At 36.6% G+C, this 23,229-nt stretch overlaps 1 protein-coding gene across 7 annotated transcripts in view; it reads left to right on the forward strand.

Annotated features, from left to right (window-relative positions):
- cita (citron rho-interacting serine/threonine kinase a) overlaps positions 1-23,229 on the forward strand; it is a 196,765-nt gene that overhangs the window by 65,661 nt on the left and 107,875 nt on the right. For all 7 annotated transcript variants that reach the window (XM_067439785.1, XM_067439788.1, XM_067439786.1 and 4 more), the window contains 3 exons: positions 13,383-13,488; positions 15,145-15,288; positions 21,180-21,299. In XM_067439785.1, the coding sequence (XP_067295886.1) occupies positions 13,383-13,488; positions 15,145-15,288; positions 21,180-21,299 (370 nt within the window). The remainder of the gene's footprint in view (positions 1-13,382; positions 13,489-15,144; positions 15,289-21,179; positions 21,300-23,229) is intronic.

The following is a 23,229-nucleotide window of genomic DNA, read 5'->3' on the forward strand; positions in this document are numbered from 1 at the left end:
GTACAGTAATGAGAATTTGTCGACTTTATTCGAGTGCGCTGTGTTTTTCCATACAGTGACCAGAGACCGCCAGGCTCCGAATGCATGCACTGCATAAAATGCTTTTCTTACTCAGTATTTTTGTCTCGTTTCTAGTCTAAATATCTAAAAATTCTTACTTTAAGAAACATTAACTAGACAAGTAAAAATTATTGTCTTGTTTTGGGAAAAATAACTCAATTAAGAGAGTTTTTGCTTAAAGTAAGAGAGAAAAACTGCCAGTGGGGTGAGTAAAATAATGTCGTTTTAAGGATATTTTTCTGACCCCATTGGCAGATTATTTATCTTATTTTAAGCAAAAACTCTCTTCATTTTGAGTTATTTGTTCCCAAAACAAGACAATTATTTTTGCTTGTCTAGTAAATGCATCTTGTTTTAAACATTTCTAGATGTTTAGACTAGAAACAAGACAAAAATACTAAATAAGAAAAGCTTTTTTTGCAGTGTGACAGAATTTTAATTAATTTCTGGCCAGTCTTCAATGGGTGTGAGAGTGACAGATGTGCTTTGAAATAGAGGTTTATGATTCTGACCGTATCTGATCTGAAAATGTTAATAGGATGGTTTAATGTGTGTATGGCGGCTGACATGGAAGACGTTCGATCACACACTCCAGCTGCCCTGATCACTTTGAGTAGCTTTGTGTTTTGCATGCTGATTTAAAAGCCACCAAACCTGGTTCAAAGCCATTTTGTTTATGCGATGCTCAGTTTTTATGTTTGAGTTCTGGCTCTGGGTTGATAAAATTATTTTTGATTAGGGTTGGGTATCGTTTAAAAAAATTTTTTTTACCATACTGGTGCCAAAACGGTACCGGTGCCTGAACCAATTTGCAGAAATATAACCATATTGACTACATATTTTCAAGCGCATCGCCTTATTGTTTTATTGGCGACGTGTCATGCATCTCGTGACACACAGCAGCCACAATAGCGCTGCACTGCAAAAAATGTATTCTTACTCAGTAATTTTGTCTTGTTTCTTGTCTAAATATCTAACATTTCTTAAATCAAAATGCATTTACTAGATAATAGTAAAATGACATAAGATATTTTTTCTTGTTTTGTTGAAAATAAAATCAAAATGAAGAGATTTTTTGCTTAAAACAGGCAAAATGATCTGCCAATGGGGTGAGAAAAATAATCTTGTGTCTGATTGGGACGGAAACAAGAAACAAGATGATTTTTCTCACCCCATTGGCAGATCATGCCTGTTTTATGTCATTTCAAACCTGTATGAGTCAGAAAATATTTTGAAGAATATTGTTAACCAAAGTGTATAGATCCTTTAGAGTTAATTTCTGTGATTCGGGTCAAACTGTCCTTTTTGTTGTCTTTTTGTTGTTGTATATTTAATGCATGTAAATGACTGACTGTGATTACACATTTTTCTTTGCTTTTGATTCTATGCACATCAAAGCAAAGCCCTCATCCTCCAAGAACGCAAGGCATGTTTATTTGTAAAGCACATTTCATACCCAATGGCAATTCAAAGTGCTTTACATAGAATTTAATTAAAATAGTGGTAACATATGTAAGAAGTAAAAACAAGGATAATTAAAACAGTTGTAAAGATAATTAGAAAGTAAAAAAAAAAAAAATGGTCAGATACACAATAGTGGTCTGAAATGATAATACAAGAACTCTAATGGTGGACACAGGGCTTGTTTCATCCCGCAGACGCCCACTTAGAGAAACCTGCCCCACTCGTTTCCTTGACCTTTCTCGATGGCTGATCAATAGAGCGCAGCATGTGTGAGCCGCAGGAACGCTGGGAGAACATTTACCGAATGTAAGCTGTGAGTCAGCCTCGTCTAAGAATAGGCCATGTTGGAATGCATCAGCGTTCCAGCAGATCAATAGCTATTGTATTCACAGAATGCGTGAGTGTGTTTATATCCGGCGCAGATGTCAATGCAACCACCACCCACTTAGGGTTAGTTCACCCAAAAATGAAATGTCTGTCATTAACTCCTCCCCCTAATGTCGCTCCACATCCGTAAGACCTCCGTTCATCTTCACACACAGTTTAAGATATTTTATATTTAGTCCGAGAGCGTATGCAAGTGTATGCACACTATACTGTCCATGTCCAGAAAGGGAATAAAAACATCATCACAGTAGTCCATATGAGACATCAGTGGGTTAATTAGAGTCTCTTGAAGCATCAGAAATACATTTGGGTCCAAAAATAACAAAAACTACGACTTTATTCAGCATTGGCTTCTCTTCCGCGTTTGTGTTCAATCCTCAAATAAAGATTCAAACGGTTATGAATCAGCGAATTGATTCATGATTCGGATCGCCAATGCCACGTGATTTCAGCTGTTTGACACACGAGCCGAATCATGAATCAATTCACTGATTCATAACCGTTTGAATCTTTATTTGAGGATTGAACACAAACGCGGAAGAGAAGCCAATGCTGAATAAAGTCGTAGTTTTTGTAGTTTTTTGGACCAAAATGTATGGTCCAAGGGTTAGGAGTTAATGACATAAATTTCATTTTTGGGGGAACTAACCCTTGAAGGCTCTGACGTGTTGTGTTTGGATGCTGGTGACGCTTGAATTATCCATTTCAATGCTAAGGCTGTAATAATTGAACTACACCTGAAACCTTTATTGACGCCGACTAATGTGAAATGTAATTATCTACGGTCAACGGCACATTTTCCCGTTGCAGTTTATCTTTCCCTTTGAGACTGAATTTCCCACACACACCCAGAAGAACACATTCTCAAAAGGCACAATTTGAAATGCATAGCCTATAATTACACTTTGATCCCAAACACACACACACACTCTCAATAATCAAGTCGGTTGTGGGCCGTTCTGATCAGACCCCTGGGATGCGTTGGGCTTCTCCAAAGGGAAGTCTGTAAGCGTTGGGTAATGGACTGCTTTACAACAAACAGCCAGAACCTTTAATCTGGTTAGACTTCGCTGGTGTATTTATACGCTCTCGAGGGGGTCTCAACGCATCCGGCTTTTCCATTTCACAGCCCCTCTGATGCATTTAGTTGTGTTTTGATAGGAGGACATATGCATGGTCATGGAGGGACCAAAGACATTAATTGAGTCCTTATGATAGCCTGGTTAAAACCAGAGCAATCGCAGTAGTAACTGAGTTATGTTCTGGCAAAGCTTCATAGACAAATCATTTCAAAGGGGGGAATGGTAAATTGAATTCAAAAAGACGAGTAAACAGTAATAAAATAAGAACAAATAAACAGATTACCAACAATAGCACAAATAAATGCAATAGAATAGAAGATACAAATTAAATAGACTTCTTTATTTTTTCAGGTAGGTCTAACATTCAGATAAGAAACTGAATAAAAAAATGCATAGTAATTACATTTAAAACAACATTGGATAATGTTCTTTGTAAAAAATTCAATAGCTACAGATGAAACTATTAAAGTTACACAAGTCGATCAGTCAAGAGCAGTGTGATCGTTTGTCTTTTTGTAGTTTGAATAACAAATGACTGCGGTCCCTTTAAGACTAACGGACGCACGGATCCTAAACACTGCTCCTGTTACTCATTCTTCCTGAACTGTTTGCGACTGTGTTTACGTTAATACTCTTCCAGATGTGCACTGATAGTTCTTTGAGTGTATTTGACCAATAATAAGCTGGAAAAAGAAGCAAATGTTTGCACTTTCATGTCAGAGGCGGCTTTATTACGGTAGGCTGTGTCGGTGCGCTTCAGATGTGAGCACGAAATTAGTAGAATTAATTTATGTGCAATCCCGCGCGAAATTCAGACCGATCACACACTAACACTAACACACTGTCATGAGGTAAGAGTCCAGCAGAACGCGCGTTCGCCGTGCTCAGAGGTTAACCGGGCTGAGCGAGAATATGCCGGTGTGTGTCAACTATGCTGTACCATATGCAATACCATACCATATGCTATATCATACTATACAGTACCATATACTATACAGTACCATATGCTATATCATACTATACAGTACCATATACTATACCATGTACTATACAGTACCATATGCTATACCATATACTATACAGTACCATATACTATACCATGTACTATACAGTACCATATGCTATATCATACTATACAGTACCATATACTATACCATATACTATACAGTACCATATGCTATACCATATACTATACAGTACCATATACTATACCATACCATATACTATACCATATACTATACAGTACCATATACTATACCATGTACTATACAGTACCATATACTATACCATGTACTATACAGTACCATATACTATACCATATACTATACAGTACCATATACTATACCATACCATATACTATACCATATACTATACAGTACCATATACTATACCATGTACTATACAGTACCATATGCTATACCATATACTATACAGTACCATATACTATACCATACCATAAACTATACCATACCATATACTATACCATATACTATACAGTACCATACACTATACCATGTACTATACAGTACCATATGTTATACCATATACTATACAGTACCATATACTATACCATACCATATACTATACAGTACCATATACTATACAGTACCATATACTATGCAGTACCATATGCTATACTATATACTATACCATACCATATGCTATATCATATACTATACAGTACCATATACTATACCATGACATATACTATACCATACCATATACCACACCATATACTATACAGTACCATATACTATACCATACTGTACCATATAATATAACGTACCATATTCCATACCATATACTATACAGTACCATATGCTATACCATATACTATACAGTACCATATGCTGTACCATATACTATACAGTACCATATGCTGTACCATATACTATACAGTACCATATGCTGTACCATATGCTATACCATATACTATACAGTACCATATACTATGCCATATACTATACAGTACCATATGCTATACCATATACTATACAGTACCATATACTATACCATACCATATGCTATACCATATACTATACAGTACCATATACTATACAGTACCATATACTATACCATATACTATACAGTACCATATACTATACCATACCGTACCATATAATATAACGTACCATATTCCATACCCTATACCATATACTATACAGTACCATATACTATACCATACCATATACTATACCATATACTATTCAGTACCATATGCTATATACTATACAGTACCATATGTTATACCATATACTATACAGTACCATATACTATACCATATACTATACAGTACCATATACTATACCATATACTATACAGTACCATATACTATACCATACCATATACCATACCATATACTATACCATACCATATACTATACCATATACTATACAGTACCATATACTATACCATATACTGTACAGTACCATATACTATACCATATACTATACCATATACTATACAGTACCATATACTATACCATATACTAAACAGTACCATATACTTTACCATACCATATACTATACAGTACCATATACTATACAGTACGATATACTATACCATATACTAAACAGTACCATATACTATACCGTACCATATACTATACAGTACCAAATACTATACCATATACTATACCATATACTATACAGTACAGAACCATATACTATACAGTACCATATACTATACTGTACAGTACCATATACTATACCATATACCATATACTATACCATATACTTTACAGTACCATATACTATACCATACCATATACTATACCATATACTATACAGTACCATATACTATACCATATACTATACAGTACCATATACTATACCAGTGGTTCCCAAACCTGTCCTGGAGGACCCCCAGCACTGCACATTTTGTATGTCTCCCTAATCAGACACACCCACTTCAGGTCTTGCTATCTCTACTAATGAGCTGATGAGTTAGATCAGGTGTGTCTGATGAGGGAAACATGCAAAATGTGCAGTCCTGGGGGTCCTCCAGGACAGGTTTGGGAACCACTGTACTATACCATATACTAAAGAGTACCATATACTATACCGTACCATATGCTATACCATACCATATACTATACAGTACAGTACCATATACTATACCATATACTATACAGTACCATATACTATACAGTACAGTACCATATACTATACCATATACTATACAGTACCATATACTATACTATACAGTACCATATACTATACCATATACTATACAATACCATATACTATACAGTACCATACAATATACTACACCATACCATATACTATACAGTACCATACACTATACCATAAACTATACAGAACCGTATACTATACCATATACTACACCATACCATATACTATACCATATACTATACAGTACAGTACCATATACTATACAGTACCATATACTATACAGTACCATATACAGTACCATATACTATACCATATACTATACAATACCATATACTATACAGTACCATACAATATACTACACCGTACCATATACTATACAGTACCATATACTATACCATAAACTATACAGTACTGTATACTATACCATATACTACACCGGACCATATACTATGCAGTACCATATACTATACCATATACTATACCATATAGTACCATACAATGTACTACACCATACCATATACTATAGTATACAGTACCATATACTAGGGTTGTGCCGATAGACGATAGTATCGTGTATCGACGATAGGCAGAGAGATCGCCGAAAGCTGAAGCTGTTGGCGATTTCAAGGCGATATTTGGCTCGCTCCCCATGAATATAATAAATAAATAAAAATCATTATTAAATTAAAATATTTATGATCATAGTTATTATTATTATCATCATCATTACATTAATTGTACTTATTCTGCTTAGCCTTACTATTCACATCAACATCAAAGCGTGGTGTTGCACTCACAGGCTATGTGCCGCATATATAGGCTACTGCGAGAGCAACACCACACGCTTTTAAAATGTAAAAATGAGTTACTCTTCAGTGAAAATTTTTTTTTTTAAAGACTAAAAAACAGAATTGAATTGCAAGGTGATCAACCTAGCCCTATATTCACAAATTCACATAAGCCACGGCGAAAACGGCATCATCATCATCAGGCTAAAGCCTTTCTTTTTTTTTCTTTCATAAATGTACATTTATTTTATACTTATAATAATACAATAACAAATTGCTATATTATAATTATAGGCTATAGCCTATAAATTTGAACAGAGCAATCAGTCAAAAAGTAAAAGCAACTTTATTTCAAACGACTTAACGACGGAACAACAATGAACAAAAAATATTGCACTGGCCGTTAAGCTAAGATTTCTTGTTAAAGTGCGGTGAAATACTTAGATGTCAGCAGACAATGTATTTTCTAATAATGTGTTTTAGCCCTTGCCCGCTGTATGGGCTACAGAAATAAATAGTCCATTAGAATAGACAGGCTGCGACACCAGGTTGACGGTAGCCTAAAAATAATAAATAACGAAATAGGCTTTAATAAATAAAAAACACAATGAAAGAACTCAAAAAAAACGGCATAACAATTAAATCACCTCAAATGTATAGGCTACTCGAATGAACTTATTGCTAAAACAAACACAAGGCCACAAACAATTAAGACAACAATTATTGTTATGCAATTCAGGTATCTATTCCCAAAAATGTTTTTTATAAAGAAAACCAGCTGGTTTACTCTCTCGGGTTTGAGAGGGTTGCGGTGGGGAGTTATGTTGCCCACTGCACTGAACACGTGTTCAGATGGAGCCGTTTCATACATAGCCTACTCCGTCTGCAGTGCGTGTGCGGCGCGTATTTTTTTCCGTACCCATGTTAACGGATGACAGCTTTCATACTGCACGCGGATGCAGTCCGTCAGTCCGTTCCAGGAGCGTCTGCAGCAGTGCACGGATCATTTTCGTACCGAGTCTATTCTTTGCTGCGCTGCTGCATTAAAGCAACAGAACATTGTTCGCATTAAAATAAACATGTAGCCTACTGACGCGAAAATCTAGTAATTTATCCACAGATGCATATAATTTAAAATATAGGCCTACTCTTGTTTCAAAGTCAACACATGGCTTTTTTTCTCAAGTTAAACAAGGAAACGAGACTGCAGGATTTCCTTTAAAAGGTTTAAAAACGAAAGAAAAGACGAGAGTCGGCTGTTTTTGAATAGCCTATTGTAAGTTTCTAATTTAAAATGTTTGTGATTTAGGCTATAACCTATGTTTAAATGTTTTGCCACTTGTGTGAGCTAAATCTAAATATGAATAAATGAATTGAATAAAATGCTGTTTATGTAGGCTAGTACGTTAACCTGACTTAGAAGAGTAAACAAAGAGAATTGCAATTTTGACGAGCCATGTTCAGTAAAAACTTTTGGATTTTAAATAAAAAATAATGAATAAATGCTGTGTTTGTGGTATGCAACAGCCGACCAGTTGCACACGGATTGCTTCACCGATGAACCTAACTAATACAAACACAACACATCTGGTTAACTAGAAGAGCATAATTTCGTTTGTTAAATAAGAGGCGATCTGGCGCTCGTTGCCGCTGTTTTCAGTGGTGCAGATTTCTCTCGTGGCTCGTGCATGTGCAGAGCACTTTAATCTAACTTTTTTTATTCGTTCCGGTAAAATCACGAAACAAAATGCACAAAAACTGTCCCTGCTCTTCATGTACAATCACTGATGATATTTGGTTTTAATGAGAAAAAAATACGAGGATTTAAAGTGTGCAAATCTATGCCTTTATTCACGTGAAAAATCTGGACACTAACGCTATATTGTGTTTAGATGCATCCCCTTATAATACGCCATAAAGTGTGTATCATATGCACACAAAAAACAGCGTAGCCTACCATTTGTAAGCCAAAGCTCATTTTGACGTATACATTCCACGAGATTGCACACTCGTACTATTTATACGCATTTTCGTGAGACTGTCCCACCCACTTTTTAAAACAAAGTTACGCCACTGAATGCTCCGCCCCGACGCGATAAGATCGTGTATCGGCGATCTCACAGGCTGACGATATGACGATTGGAAAATTAGGCATATCGCCCAACACTACCGTATACTATACTATACAGCACCATATACTATACCATACCATACCATATACTATACAGTACCATACAATATACTACACCATACCATATACTATACAGTACCATACACTATACCATATACTTTACAGTACCATATACTATACTATACAGTACCATATACTATACTATACAGTACCATATACTATATCATATACTATACAGTACCATATACTATACCATATACTATACTATACAGTACCATATACTTTACAGTACCATATACAGTACCATATACAGCACCATATACAGTACCATATACTATATTATACAGTACCATATACTATATCATATACTATACAGTACCATATACTATACCATATACTATACTATACAGTACCATATACTTTACAGTACCATATACAGTACCATATACAGCACCATATACAGTACCATATACTATATTATACAGTACCATATATTATATCATATACTATACAGTACCATATACTATACCATATACTATACTATACAGTACCATATACTTTACAGTACCATATACAGTACCATATACAGCACCATATACAGTACCATATACTATATTATACAGTACCATATATTATATCATATACTATACAGTACCATATACTATACCATATACTATACTATACAGCACCATATACTATACAGTACCATATACTATACCATACCATATACTATACAGTACCATACAATATACTACACCATACCATATACTATACAGTACCATACAATATACTACACCATACCATATACTATACAGTACCATACACTATACCATATACTATACAGTACCATATACTATACTATACAGTACCATATACTATATCATATACTATACAGTACCATATACTATACCATATACTATACTATACAGTACCATATACTTTACAGTACCATATACAGCACCATATACAGTACCATATACTATATCATACCATATACCATACTATATACCGTACAATGTACTATATGTACTAAATGTTCTACATACCATACAATGTACTATACCATACCGTACTATATAATATACCATGCCATATACTATACAGTACCATATCATACCATACCATTTAATATACATGCCGTATACTATTCCATACCCTATACTATACTACTCTGCACTGTATTATTTAATGCTCTACTGTGTTTTGTGTTCATCAGAGCTGAAGCTGACAGCATCTGTAAATGTCAATCTTTCCTTATTCTCTGAGAGTGATAGATGTGCAGAAACAGCCGAAGTTCTTCGATTGAAAGTTATCCAGAAGAAGCTGAAGAGATGAAGATTGAAGCATTGTGAGGGACACACCATATTAGCTCTGCAGAGTTAGAAAAGCATGGCCGAAATGCACCGAGCAGACTTTGTGAGAATGTTTAAGCTTGTGGACTTTCAGGTGGTGATTGTTGTTTCGTTCTGCTCTCAGTGGGCGAGCTGTCAGCTGGTCAAAGCCCATATTCTCAAGCCGCTGCGATTGGTTCACTCTTTCCCTCCGCTGCAGGATTTTTGTCAGTTTTATTCTCCATCAGTCTGTTTTGATTGTGTGGCTGCTGGGATTTTAGTCTTTATTTTTGGAACACATTCATCCGTCAGACAACATTTGGTTCTGAATCACTGACATATGATGCATGTGGGAACTCAAGTTGTTTCCTGTCTTTGGTTTGCATTGAGGTTCACGTGTCTTTTTATACTATCGTAGGCGTTCAGTTCTCTATATTTAGGCGTTTCTTTATATCTTCGTGTCCTCTGTGAGAAGTTTTCAACTAAAATACATCAGTAGTTTGGCTTCCTGAAGAGTGACTGCTGCTTTCCAAATATTGTTGACGACAAATTTCCAAATAGTCTGTTGACGACAGCTGATATCTAGCAGTGGTGTGAGTGTGGGAGGAGTCTAACTGTTTGATGGACCAATGGGTGATGGGGGCGGGGTCAATTGGTAGGAGGAGAGCAGAGGTTATCATACCATTTAAAATGTTAAAGTTTGTAAATGCAGTAATTTGATTCCGTAATGTACACACACACACACACACACACACACACACACACACACACACACACACACACACACACACACACACACACACACACACGTGTATGTAAATGAAGGGCGGTTGTTGTGTTTTATTACCCTCTGGTCTGGTTTGGAGTTCTGGTGTAATCAGCACTTTAGGTGTGTGTGTGTGTGTCTTTCCCTCCTCAGCACTTTCAGCTGTAATGAGCCGATGTCTAATAGCAGAGACTGAGATCCTGAGTTCAGATCTCTGAGGAAGACGTATGCATTATATTATGAAATGAGAGAATGTAAACTTTGCATCATAATTCTGTTATGTGCCTGTTTATTAATGTGAAGCTGCGGTGAAACATTTCCATTGGAGTGCAACAGTCAGGGTTTATACGGAAGTAAAAACTATTGATTTTTCTCCACAGGGAAATTGATTTTGAACTATAACTTATAAAGCTTTGAAGATTGACCTACTGTGAGATACAAGGTTGATAATTGATGCTATTATCAGCCCACATTTCTGCTTATTTTTAACAGTGGAATTCCTGGTGAAGAACTACATTACCCATAATGCTGTACAGAAAATTACACCAATCAGTAAATTTAAAAAAAGCAATGCGCCAAAATGTCTCATTAGCTCCACCCACTCCCATGAAGCACTGCGATGACGTAAGTCAATCTTTGTACGCTCTGAAAATATGAAATGCTGGAGATTATGCTGTTCGCAATGCTTCATGGGATTGTAGTTCTTCCCCACACTAAAGCCATTGTGAGTCTGGTTTGTTTGTTTCATGGCATCCCCATGGGAAAAACGTATGGAAAAATACTCCCAGAACTGGAAAAGCAGCGGACTCTGTTGCACTCTATTGTATAAAGTGCTAAAAAAAATAAAGGTGACTTGACTTTGACAATGATTGACATGAGGTGACAGGGCTTGACGCATACTCTTTTTCCCAAGGTGCACCTGTGCTCTTAAGTTGAAAAATGTTGAAACTTTTGGGGCGCAACTAACTATTTCTGCATGTGTGTGAAAATATAAAACACACTGTTAGTGTTATTATAGTATCACTTAGATACTGTATAGATTTTGAATCGACTAAATTCTGCTTTCATTTTCATTTTAGTTAAAAGCTTTAGTAATTCTGTTGGTTTGCTTTAAAATGTCTATACATTTTATTCATTTTTATTTCAGTTTTAGTTTTATACATCGGGTTAATGAAATTAAACTAAGAAAAATTGTCCTTTTTATGTTTTAGTTTGTCAAGTACAGAAATATGGTTTTAGTTTTTGTTAGCTATAATAACACTGATACTAGTTAAATCTATATATTCAATAACATTTGTCAAATAAATTCTCACTCTTTCCTGTAACGGGGCGTCCCAGACAGAAGATACTAGAGTTCACTTAAAATTAAATGGATATTAAATTAAATGACATACAGTTTGTGTAACTAAATAACAACCGGACACACGGCGTGACTTTTATTTAATAAACAAGCACAATATATCCTGGGACTCTTATTCTGAAATGTCTGTGCTTTATTATTGTAGGATCTCATTCAAATTCAGACGAGGAGATAAAATATGCGTTCATACAATCTTTACAAATATACAAATAATAATTACATTATAAACACCGTACAGTAAACATTGGCATGTTTGTGGAACGCACACCAGCGCCACCTTCAGGCTTAGAGACGTGAAGCACTCACATTTATTAATGAAATCAGAGCCTTATGAAGTTTAATAATCACATTAGGCCGTATCGCCATTTATGTTTTACGCCTTAAAATGATCATTAAGACGCTTATGCCATTCAAGGCATTGAAGACTCATGATCTTACATTTTAGAAAACTGATCCACACACATGCTCCAAAATACATCGTAGAGTTCACACGCGTCTATTTTTCCTTACTACTCTATCGAAGCTTGTTACTGTCATGGAATAAAAAAGGTAATTGCTACTTTTCATCTCACAATTCGGCCTTTATAACTGAAGAGAACCTGATTTTAAGATGTTCCCTGTCGTCTAATTCGTGTTAATTAATGAGTGGCACATAAAGATTATGTTCTTTGGTTTCGAATGAAAAATGAATTCACATGAAACTAATGGAGTGTGTAATGAATGTAAAAAGGCAGAGCAGACGCTGTACGTCGCGTGTGTGATATTTCCTACATTACCAGGAAACACACAACCACTCTCACTCTCCTGCTGTATTTGATGGGCTCGTTTTGGAGATGTGTGATGCTTCTCATAAGGGTTTGTTGTTCTGTGTGTCGTCAGATCGGTTGGCGCAGGGCTCAACTCTCCTGCCAAGACCAACTCCATGGAAAAAAAACTGCACATCAAAAGTAAAGAACTGCAAGACACTCAAGACAAATGTCACAAGGTAAGAGCACAGAGATGTTTAGGGGTGTGTGATGTTATCTATGATAATATTGTGATTGTTGTAGCATTGCTGACATTGAGCATGTCTCTAACTTTGCAAAGTGTGTGTTGATAATGCACGTTTCACTGCTGGATTTAGACTCGTAGAACTCAATTATAATGACCCTGGAATTCAATATAAAGGGCAAAAATGCCCCTGAATGATTTTTTTTCTTATATCTTTGATATCTTTAAGAAATGTCACAAAAGCAAGTGCGCCGTTTTTCCAGAATAGCAACACCTATCTATCTATCTATCTATCTATCTATCTATCTATCTATCTATCTATCTATCTATCTATCTATCTATCTATCTATCTATCTATCTATCTATCTATCTATCTATCTATCTATCTATCTATCTATCTACAATATTCAGTTTTTTGCTTTATTTACCAATGAAAATTGATTCAAACAACTTAAGCGAATCTCGAGTGAATGATTCAATGACTCACTCATAAAGACGTCATTTGTTTCATTACTGGATGAATCAGTGTTTTTGAACGAATCTCTTGAGTGAATGATTCAGTGACTCACTCATAAAGACATCATTTGTTTCATTACTGGATGAATCAGTGTTTTTGAACGAATCTCTTGAGTGAATGATTCAATGACTCACTCATAAAGACATCATTTGTTTCATTACTGGATGAATCAGTGTTTTTGAACGAATCTCTTGAGTGAATGATTCAATGACTCACTCATAAAGACATCATTTGTTTCATTACTGGATGAATCAGTGTTTTTGAACTAATTCATTGAGTAAGGATTCAAACAAAAGAAAGTTATCTGTTTTTGCAAATTAACTTCATATTTTGATGTTCAAACTATTGTTTTTAAAAGATTAATCTTGTAATATATGTAAATACTTTTTTTGCTGTGTAAATTCATCTAAATGCAGCATTAGATGACATTAGATTTCTCCAGTACAAAAATATACTGTAATATGTGAAGGCACTGATTTCATTTGATTGGTGTTTATAGTGTCTTATTATTCCAGTTGAGCTAAACTCCAACAGCACTGGAGAAAACCGTGCAAACACACACAAATCATGTATACACTATACAGTCACACACATTCAATGGAGAACCAAATACAGTTTCAAAAGTACCGCCACAAGATTATCGCTTCATGTTTGCATGCACAACACTACAAAAGACGCTTTTCTTACTTCGTATTTTTGGCTTGTTTCTAGTCCAAACATCTACAAATTCTTAAGTATTTTCTAGACTAGCAAAAATTATTGTCTTGTTTTGGGGAAAAATAACTCAAAATGAAGAGAGTTTTTGCTTAAAATAAGATAAATAATCTGCCAATGGGGTGAGAAAAATAATCTTAATTCAAACAGAAAACAAGATTATTTTCTCACCCCATTGGCAGATTATTTATCTTATTTTAAGCAAAAACATTTTGAGTTATTTTTCCCCAAAACAAGACAATAATGTTTTACTTGTCTAGTTAATGTTTCTTAATGTAAGAATTTTTAGATATTTAGACTAGAAACAAGTCAAAAATACTAAGTAAGAAAAGCATTTTTTGCAGTGAGATTGTGTTTGCGATGTCCGAGCGCTGCTGTAAAATGCATTTAGACCTGGTGCTTGTGTTTGTGGCCGCTCAGATGGAGCAGGAGATCTCGCGGTTTCAGCGTAAGATGACTGATCTGGAGTCAGTCCTTCAGCAGAAGGATGTGGAGCTCAAAGCCTCCGAGACCCAGAGGAGCATCCTGGAGCAGGACCTCGCCACCTACATCACCGAATGCAGCGTGAGTGGAATAATCAGCCATTAAAGGCCTACTGAAATGGAAGTTGTTTATCTTTTAGTATGACTATGTTAGCCTTAAAGGGTTAGTTCACCCAAAAATGAAATGTGTGTCATTAACTCCTCTCCCTAATGTCGCTCCACACCCGTAAGACCTCCGTTCATCTTCACACACAGTTTAAGATATTTTATATTTAGTCCGAGAGCGTATGCAAGTGTATGCACACTATACTGTCCATGTCCAGAAAGGGAATAAAAACATCATCACAGTAGTCCATATGAGACATCAGTGGGTTAATTAGAGTCTCTTGAAGCATCCAAAATACATTTGGGTCCAAAAATAACAAAAACTACGACTTTATTCAGCATTGGCTTCTCTTCTGGGTTTGTGTTCAATCCTCTGTTCAAAACTGCTGAAATCACGTGGCATTGGCGACACGAATCAATCTGCTGATTCATAACCGTTTGATTCTTTATTTGAGGAACGCGGAAGAGAAGACGATGCTGAATGAAGTCATATTTTTTGTTATCTTTGGACTAAAATGTATTGTCAACGCTTCAAAAGAGTCTAAATAACCCACAGTTAATGACATAAATTTCATTTTTGGGTGAACTAACCCTATAAAGCTCCACTGTGTGATATTTTCCCTCATCTAGCGGTGTAAAGGTTTATGACCATCCAGTGAATATTAGTTTCTGTTCCTCTCAATTCTGGTTTCGTTTTAACTCCTACGGTGGCCGATTTAGTCCAAGATTAACACGGCATCCAGTTCGACCTCGTCCATTAGTGCTCCTTCAAGCGATGAGGTTACTTTAGAACGCAAAAGGCGAAGCTTGAATTTACGGGTATGTCCCTCTTTGGCTACTGTACTTTCAAGATGGAGGGGCAACATGGCGACCGGCATTCGAACCCCTCACCCGTATGTATTTTCAATGGCATATTATAAACTTACGAGAATACTTTATTACTCGAAAGAAGTAAATATACATTAATGAGCACATATATTTTTGAAAGAACTAAGTGTTTTTAGCTAAGAATAAACTAAGTTACACAGTGTAGCTTTAAAGTAATGAATAAGCTGTGTGTTCCAAAACAATGACAAAATTAGCATTTTGTGGTGGTAATTTCCAGAAATTTGCAAAACATTTTGCAATGTTTTTTTATTTATTATTAAGATACCACATTTACCATATTATGTATTATGTTAGATGCACAATAGTCGACAACACACGACACACAACAATACACGACAACAGAACAAACAAAATGCACAAATCGTCTTTATTTTGGTATCTTAGAAAAAAGACTAGTCCAGTGGTGTTCTATAGCTTTAATAACATGATCACTTAGGGTGGGAAATATCTGGGAAAAGTAAATACAGCAATATGTAATTGCCTAATATAAAAAGTTCTCAAATTATTAATCAAACAGTCAGTAATTAAATAAGAACTAATAAACAAATGATATGAGGACAAATAAATACAGCATAGATACAGATAGTGCCTTTTGAAGTCGGTTTAAAAAAAACCAAAATGTTTAAGTCAGACAACTGTTTTTTTTTGTGTGTTTTTGTTTTTTCAAGTGGTTGTTATTTGATAGGTAGCCTACAGAGCTCTGGAGGTCACGTGACCCATTCTGTTTACGACTCCATTTTGGCAGGCAAGAACAGCTGGCGCCAGCATGAGTTTCAAGGCAACGGAGGTCACTGCGCACTTTAATTCAAAAGACATAGACTTGTACATAGAAAAAATTAATAGATCATACAGAACATACTAGGACTGACGGTGGCAGTTTTTTTTTTTTAACCACAACGGTGGTCTAGGGCTGTGCCAGTGTCCGGTGAACATGACAACCGCACCACCGTGGTGGTAGAGCGCCACCGCGGTGGCTGAGTAGCACCGGCAGGGGTCGGCCAAACAATAGTTTTTGTGTATGTAAATACTGTTTTACGTGAATATTATGACACGAGTGAAGCACAACGCTTTATTTACAAAATAAATAATAGGTCCGCGATTGTTACCATGGAAACAACATTCATGCCGAACGAGATACTTCATTTACGTCTCAAGATTTGGGGAAATAAATAAGAGACTCCATGTCCAGTAGAATCAAATGTTGTACGTTAAGCCTATTGTTAAATTCGTGGAGAATTGGGTGACCAGATCGATTTATTCTGTACATAAAGCATTGTACTTCACTCGTGTCAAAATATCCACTTAAAGCATTAACATACAAAAAAAAAAAAGTTTGGGCGACGACCGCCGGTGCGTTCACCGGCACAGCCCTAGACCACCGCGGTGGTGCTAAACTGCCCCCGGGCTGCTTTTCACGTGTCTCGATAAAGGAACGGAGAGTTTTTCCCCTCAGGACACCTGTTGCACTAGGGATGGCTCGATACCACAATTCTGGCTTCGGTACGGTACCACAATCTAATACCGAAGTACCGATATTAAATCGAGACCACAAGGTCTGATATTAGCGCGGGTTTACTGCACGAGAATGAGTACAATTATGCAACTTTTGAGTTTATAAAGTGGGAAATTACCACAAATGTTTATTAGTAAATGAATCAGCAAAGCTTATCACATCAAATCAGTCATATGAAAACTTTCTTGTGAGAAATAATTTCAGCAAAAATCTCTTAAAATTAGCCAATTGCTTCTGGTTTCAAAAGACATCGCACTACACCAAAGCAATCTGCATAATCCGATTCAACATTTCACGCTCGTCTCGGGATGGAGAACGGAAATCATTTGAACACGCAAGAGATGTTATAGCATTTCGTAATAACAGTTACAGGAGATATGAGCTCATACGACACACACACACACACACACACACACGCCTGTCACTTAGTCACGCTCGCACATTACACATTAAGTTTCCTTAGACAGTCAAATACACAGAATTATGTACAAATGTCCGTCTTTAGTGAGTATTCACATAAACACAGTCGGGTGTGTCTAACGCGAATGTAAATAGTGCAATAGTGCGCGTGCAAATATAATGAGATCTAAATGTCATTGGTTGAAGATGTTGTGATATTCGATCTTGTTAGGCTATGTGTGTGCGTTGATCAGTGGAAAAAGATAATAAATGTCTAAATGAGATGGTTTGAATGATTCACTGACCTGTCGATCTCTTCAGAAGTCCTAAAGTCAGGATAGTGACAGATGCTAGGCTAGGTCTGATGGTTCTTCATCAGTTTTATAAGCAAAGTCATTACAAATGTCACTTCTACTCTTCTCTTTATTAATTCGTTTTGGGCATCTTGAGTGAGATTCAACTGCTTTATCCATTTTGTCCGTGTATGTTGTTGTCACATTTGCGGGTTGTTTCGGCTCAGTTTGTGTAGCGCGCTGCCATCTAGCGGTGAACTTCGGAACAGCAGCATATACCGAAATGTGCCAAATCATGATATCGTACCGTTTTAAATAAAATATATACCGGTATTTTTCCAGTACCGGTATACCGCGCATCCCTATGTTGCACCAGCTGTGCGCAAGTTACAACTAGCCTAGTTTTGACGTAAATGGGCACTAAGTTATAACGTTGATGCACTAGTGCTAAATGCAATATTTTAGCGTTGCACTTAAAATTAGTTGAAGCTTAAATCTATGTTTAAATTAAATATTCACGAAAGCCTGCGATCAGGAGTAACATTAACAGATAGAATAGCAGGCAGACTGCATCACGCTCTTGTTTTACATGAGCGAAATGTGAATAGATTAACGTTATGTTAGGTTAACACGAACCAAAACAGCGCGCCGCTGCATCCACAGGTCCGTGTTGTGTATGTAAAATAAAATCAGTCATACTCAGTGTCATTTCTTTTTTCTTTAGCATTTATTTATTGATCCTTAATTTAGTTTCAAATATCCTTTCTTGATGTTTTTCATTGAAGATTTTTTATCATTATTTACGCGAGGTAAAAGTAACGCTAGTTAAGAATGAAGAATAAACTGAAGTTCACGGCATTCAACAACTTACTACGATACAATTATTTGCCATTTGCTTTCTTCCACTTGTTCTGGCATCCTGGTGCCCATAAGGTGTCCATCATGTTGAAATAGTAAGGTTTAAACAGTCTGGTTTTAAATTATGTTATAGATACCAATGCAACCGCGGCTCTAGCGCTCCCCTAACTGCCTGCCAAAATGGCGGCGCTTAGGCTGCGTGACATCAACCTCTGGAGCTCTATTGGCTGTTATATAACCTATAGGTTGCTTTCACTTTAAAGATTACTGGATACAGTAACACAGACCCAATAGCCTACTGTCCCAAACCTACTCAAGACACCTCCAAGACAGACATTTAGGCATAATCATGTGTGTATTTGATTATGATTGTTCAAGGGCATTAAGCCTATATAGAACCGATCTGTACACCAGCGAGCGCTGACAGGCGGCAAGCACACAGAATCCTCCGCCAGTCTGACATCAGTCCGTGTGTCAGGAGCGAATCAAGTTTTTGGTATACGGCGCTTTTATCAACTCTTTTTTTAGTGTTATCGGGTCTATCATACTTTTATTTGGTCATTTATCCATCTAGAGTAGGCTAATCAATTCGCCCAGTCCTTGGCACTTAGGCCTATGCGAGACGAGACGGCAGGTGAGAAAGATTCACTTTCGCTTTTACAAAAACCACACACTTTGCAAGCATCACAACGTCTGTCATTCTCATAAAAACAATGTATGAAAGCTTTAAATAAATTAGAGATAGTTCATTTAGATATTTATTTATTTATTTGTTATAGAAAATCATTTTTTGTGATTATTTTATGGTGAAATTATGCAGGATCGCAAAAAAATGTTGCTGATTTTGCGTTGTATTCAGCAATCGCGAAAAACTGGAGGGACTGATTTAGGGGATATAAGCATTCAAAACTTAGTCTCTCACTTCCGTTAAAACGAATCTCAGATTTTGATGACATCATCGCAGACTTGTCAAATCTTCTGTCCAATCAAATGCTCTCTAGAATCTAAAGCTCCGCCCCCTACACGGCTGAAGCTGCGGCTGAAATCGGTCAGTTGTTCACACATTTACTAATTTCTACATGGTCAAGGGCAGACAGCACACTATATATGCCATAGGAAACGATTCAGTGTAAATATGTTTATAGTTGAGGCGGGTGAAGTCCGGTTTCACGTTAGTTTCACACACACACACGCACACCTACACCTACGGCTCTGGTCTAAAGTTAGACTAGAGAGACGAGAGCGGATCATATGGGCGAGTCGGCGCAGACAACAAACATATCGACCCATTTAAATTCTGCATTTCAAAGCGATATGGAGGAGATTATGATGATAAATGATTAGAGGAAACTGGCTTTATCAAACAGAACGGCTCTCGTCAAACTGTGTATTAACGAAACACTATTGGCTGTTTCAAAAAAGGGGAGGAGCTGCTAACAGCTGGAGCCGTTTCAGGGGAAATCACGTCAACACATTGAATAATGCGGCGCGTTCCAAAGCACTTCAGTGGGCCTTTAATCGTGACAAACTTCATTCAGAGAGAGCTTTTCTGTGGTTTAAATGAGTACATTTGGACTCAAAGGCCAATAAATTAGGGATGTTTTGGCAAAATATCAAAAATAACAATATGCTACACGCTCCTAAGACACCGCCTAACATAGTGTTCGGAGCAGGAACAGGACTTTATCAGGACACACTCTCTGATGGACGAATCTGTTGTTTTATATCTAGAACAGAAAAACTGACTTGATATCATATCTGTGCTCTTGATGTTCCGCCTTTAATGCAAATACTCTCACTGATAAAGCCACTCATGGCACGCTGTTCATTTTCTGTTCTGACCTTGTGTTCCGACAACTGCTGCATCTCAACATAACAGACGTGTGTGTGTGTGTGTGTGTGTGTGTGTGTTTATAGAGTCTGAAGCGCAGTCTGGAACAGGCTCGTGTTGAAGTGTCACAGGAAGATGATAAAGCTCTCCAGCTCCTCCACGACATCAGAGAACAGAGCAACAAACTCCAGGAGATCAAGGAGCAGGTGAACAAACTCACTTCACCATATATATGGTGAAGCTATATATATATATATATATATATAGGTTGTATTCATTGGCCCAGAAATACTGTAAAAATATGAAAATATTATTAGAATGTAAAACAGCTGTTTTCTGTGTGAATATGTAGGAAAATGTCATTTATTTCCTGTGAGCAAAGTTGAATTTTCTGCATCATTACTCCAGCTGCATGATTCTTGATCAACTGAGATCACGATTCTGAACAGACAACTAAACAATATTACCTAATTTACTAGAGGTTCTGGCAAAATGCTGCAGTCTATTTGTATGTTAAATTAATCTGAATTAATTATTTTAAATAGTCGCGTTGAGTGAATGATTCAGTGACTCACTCTTAAAGATATTTCAGACTCTATCCTTGTCTGTTTCGTTGCTTCTATTACTCTCCCCTTTTTTGTAAGTCGCTTTGGATAAAAGCGTCTTCTAAATGATTAAATGTAAATGTAAAGACTTCACTCGTTTCATTACTGGATGAATCAGTGTTTTTGAGCAAATCTCTTGTGAATGATTCAGTGACTCACTCGTAAAGACTTCACTTGTTTCATTACTGGATGAATCAGTGTTTTTGAGCAAATCTCTTGTGAATGATTCAATGACTCACTCATAAAGACTTCACTTGTTTCATTACTGGATGAATCAGTGTTTTTGAGCAAATCTCTTCAGTGAATGATTCAATGACTCACTCATAAAGACTTCACTCATTTCATTACTGGATGAATCAGTGTTTTTGAGCAAATCTCTTGTGAATGATTCAGTGACTCACTCGTAAAGACTTCACTTGTTTCATTACTGGATGAATCAGTGTTTTTGAGCAAATCTCTTGTGAATGATTCAGTGACTCACTCATAAAGACTTCACTTGTTTCATTACTGGATGAATCAGTGTTTTTGAGCAAATCTCTTCAGTGAATGATTCAATGACTCACTCATAAAGACTTCACTTGTTTCATTACTGGATGAATCAGTGTTTTTGAGCAAATCTCTTCAGTGAATGATTCAGTGACTCACTCATAAAGACTTCACTCGTTTCATTACTGGATGAATCAGTGTTTTGAATGAATGAATGGTTTAATGAAACACATTGTCCTTGCTGAATACGTTTTTTTCTTCTTCTTATGTACCCTAATCTTTTGAATGGTAGTGTATGACGGTTTACACAAAAATATGAAGCAGCACAACTGTTTTCAACACTAGGTGTGTTTACATGGAGCACTGTAAGCGGATGTAAAGTCCAATCCGAATGAAAATGCTCCATATAAACACCTCAGTCGGAATAAAACTGCCCAAACCGAATGAAATTGTAATCGGTTTGAGAAGGGGTGGGATAAACCTTTCCATGAACCGATCAAATGAAAAATGTAACCATGTAAACGACCCGACCCGATTACTCTTCAGTGTGTGTCCTTATATGACGTGATACACACCGCGCGCCGCGCTCACACAGGCTATAATGTTGAGAGGAAAGCTAATTTTTCTGAGGGGTAAGCTTTTTATTCCGTTAGAAGTTATGAAGATAATGTTGGCATAATGACACAGACACTGCCCGGCTACACCCTCTCATCTTGACAGCGTTTGTCCCAGGCACTTTTTACTTCAACTGCGCCTGACAGAAGAATTCATTTTTCCTGAGATGATTATTTGCACACTTTACAACAAATAAAGAGCTTTTATAAAACCGTATAAGGCCTGGTGGCCGTTGAGAGTTGATATGTGATCCGTGAACACATTCAGCTGCTGGAGAGGACAGCGTCGGCATTTCTGAAGCGGCAGACACAAGTCAGCTCGTGTAAACGCCAGATCGGTTTAGATAACGGCTCATATACACAGTCCACTAAATCTTTCAATCCGAATGATTTTAATCGAAATGACAAAGTGTGCATGTAAACGTGGCTAC

The sequence above is a fragment of the Pseudorasbora parva genome, chromosome 3 (genome assembly GCF_024679245.1).
Source record: "Pseudorasbora parva isolate DD20220531a chromosome 3, ASM2467924v1, whole genome shotgun sequence".
Taxonomy (NCBI): domain Eukaryota; kingdom Metazoa; phylum Chordata; class Actinopteri; order Cypriniformes; family Gobionidae; genus Pseudorasbora; species Pseudorasbora parva.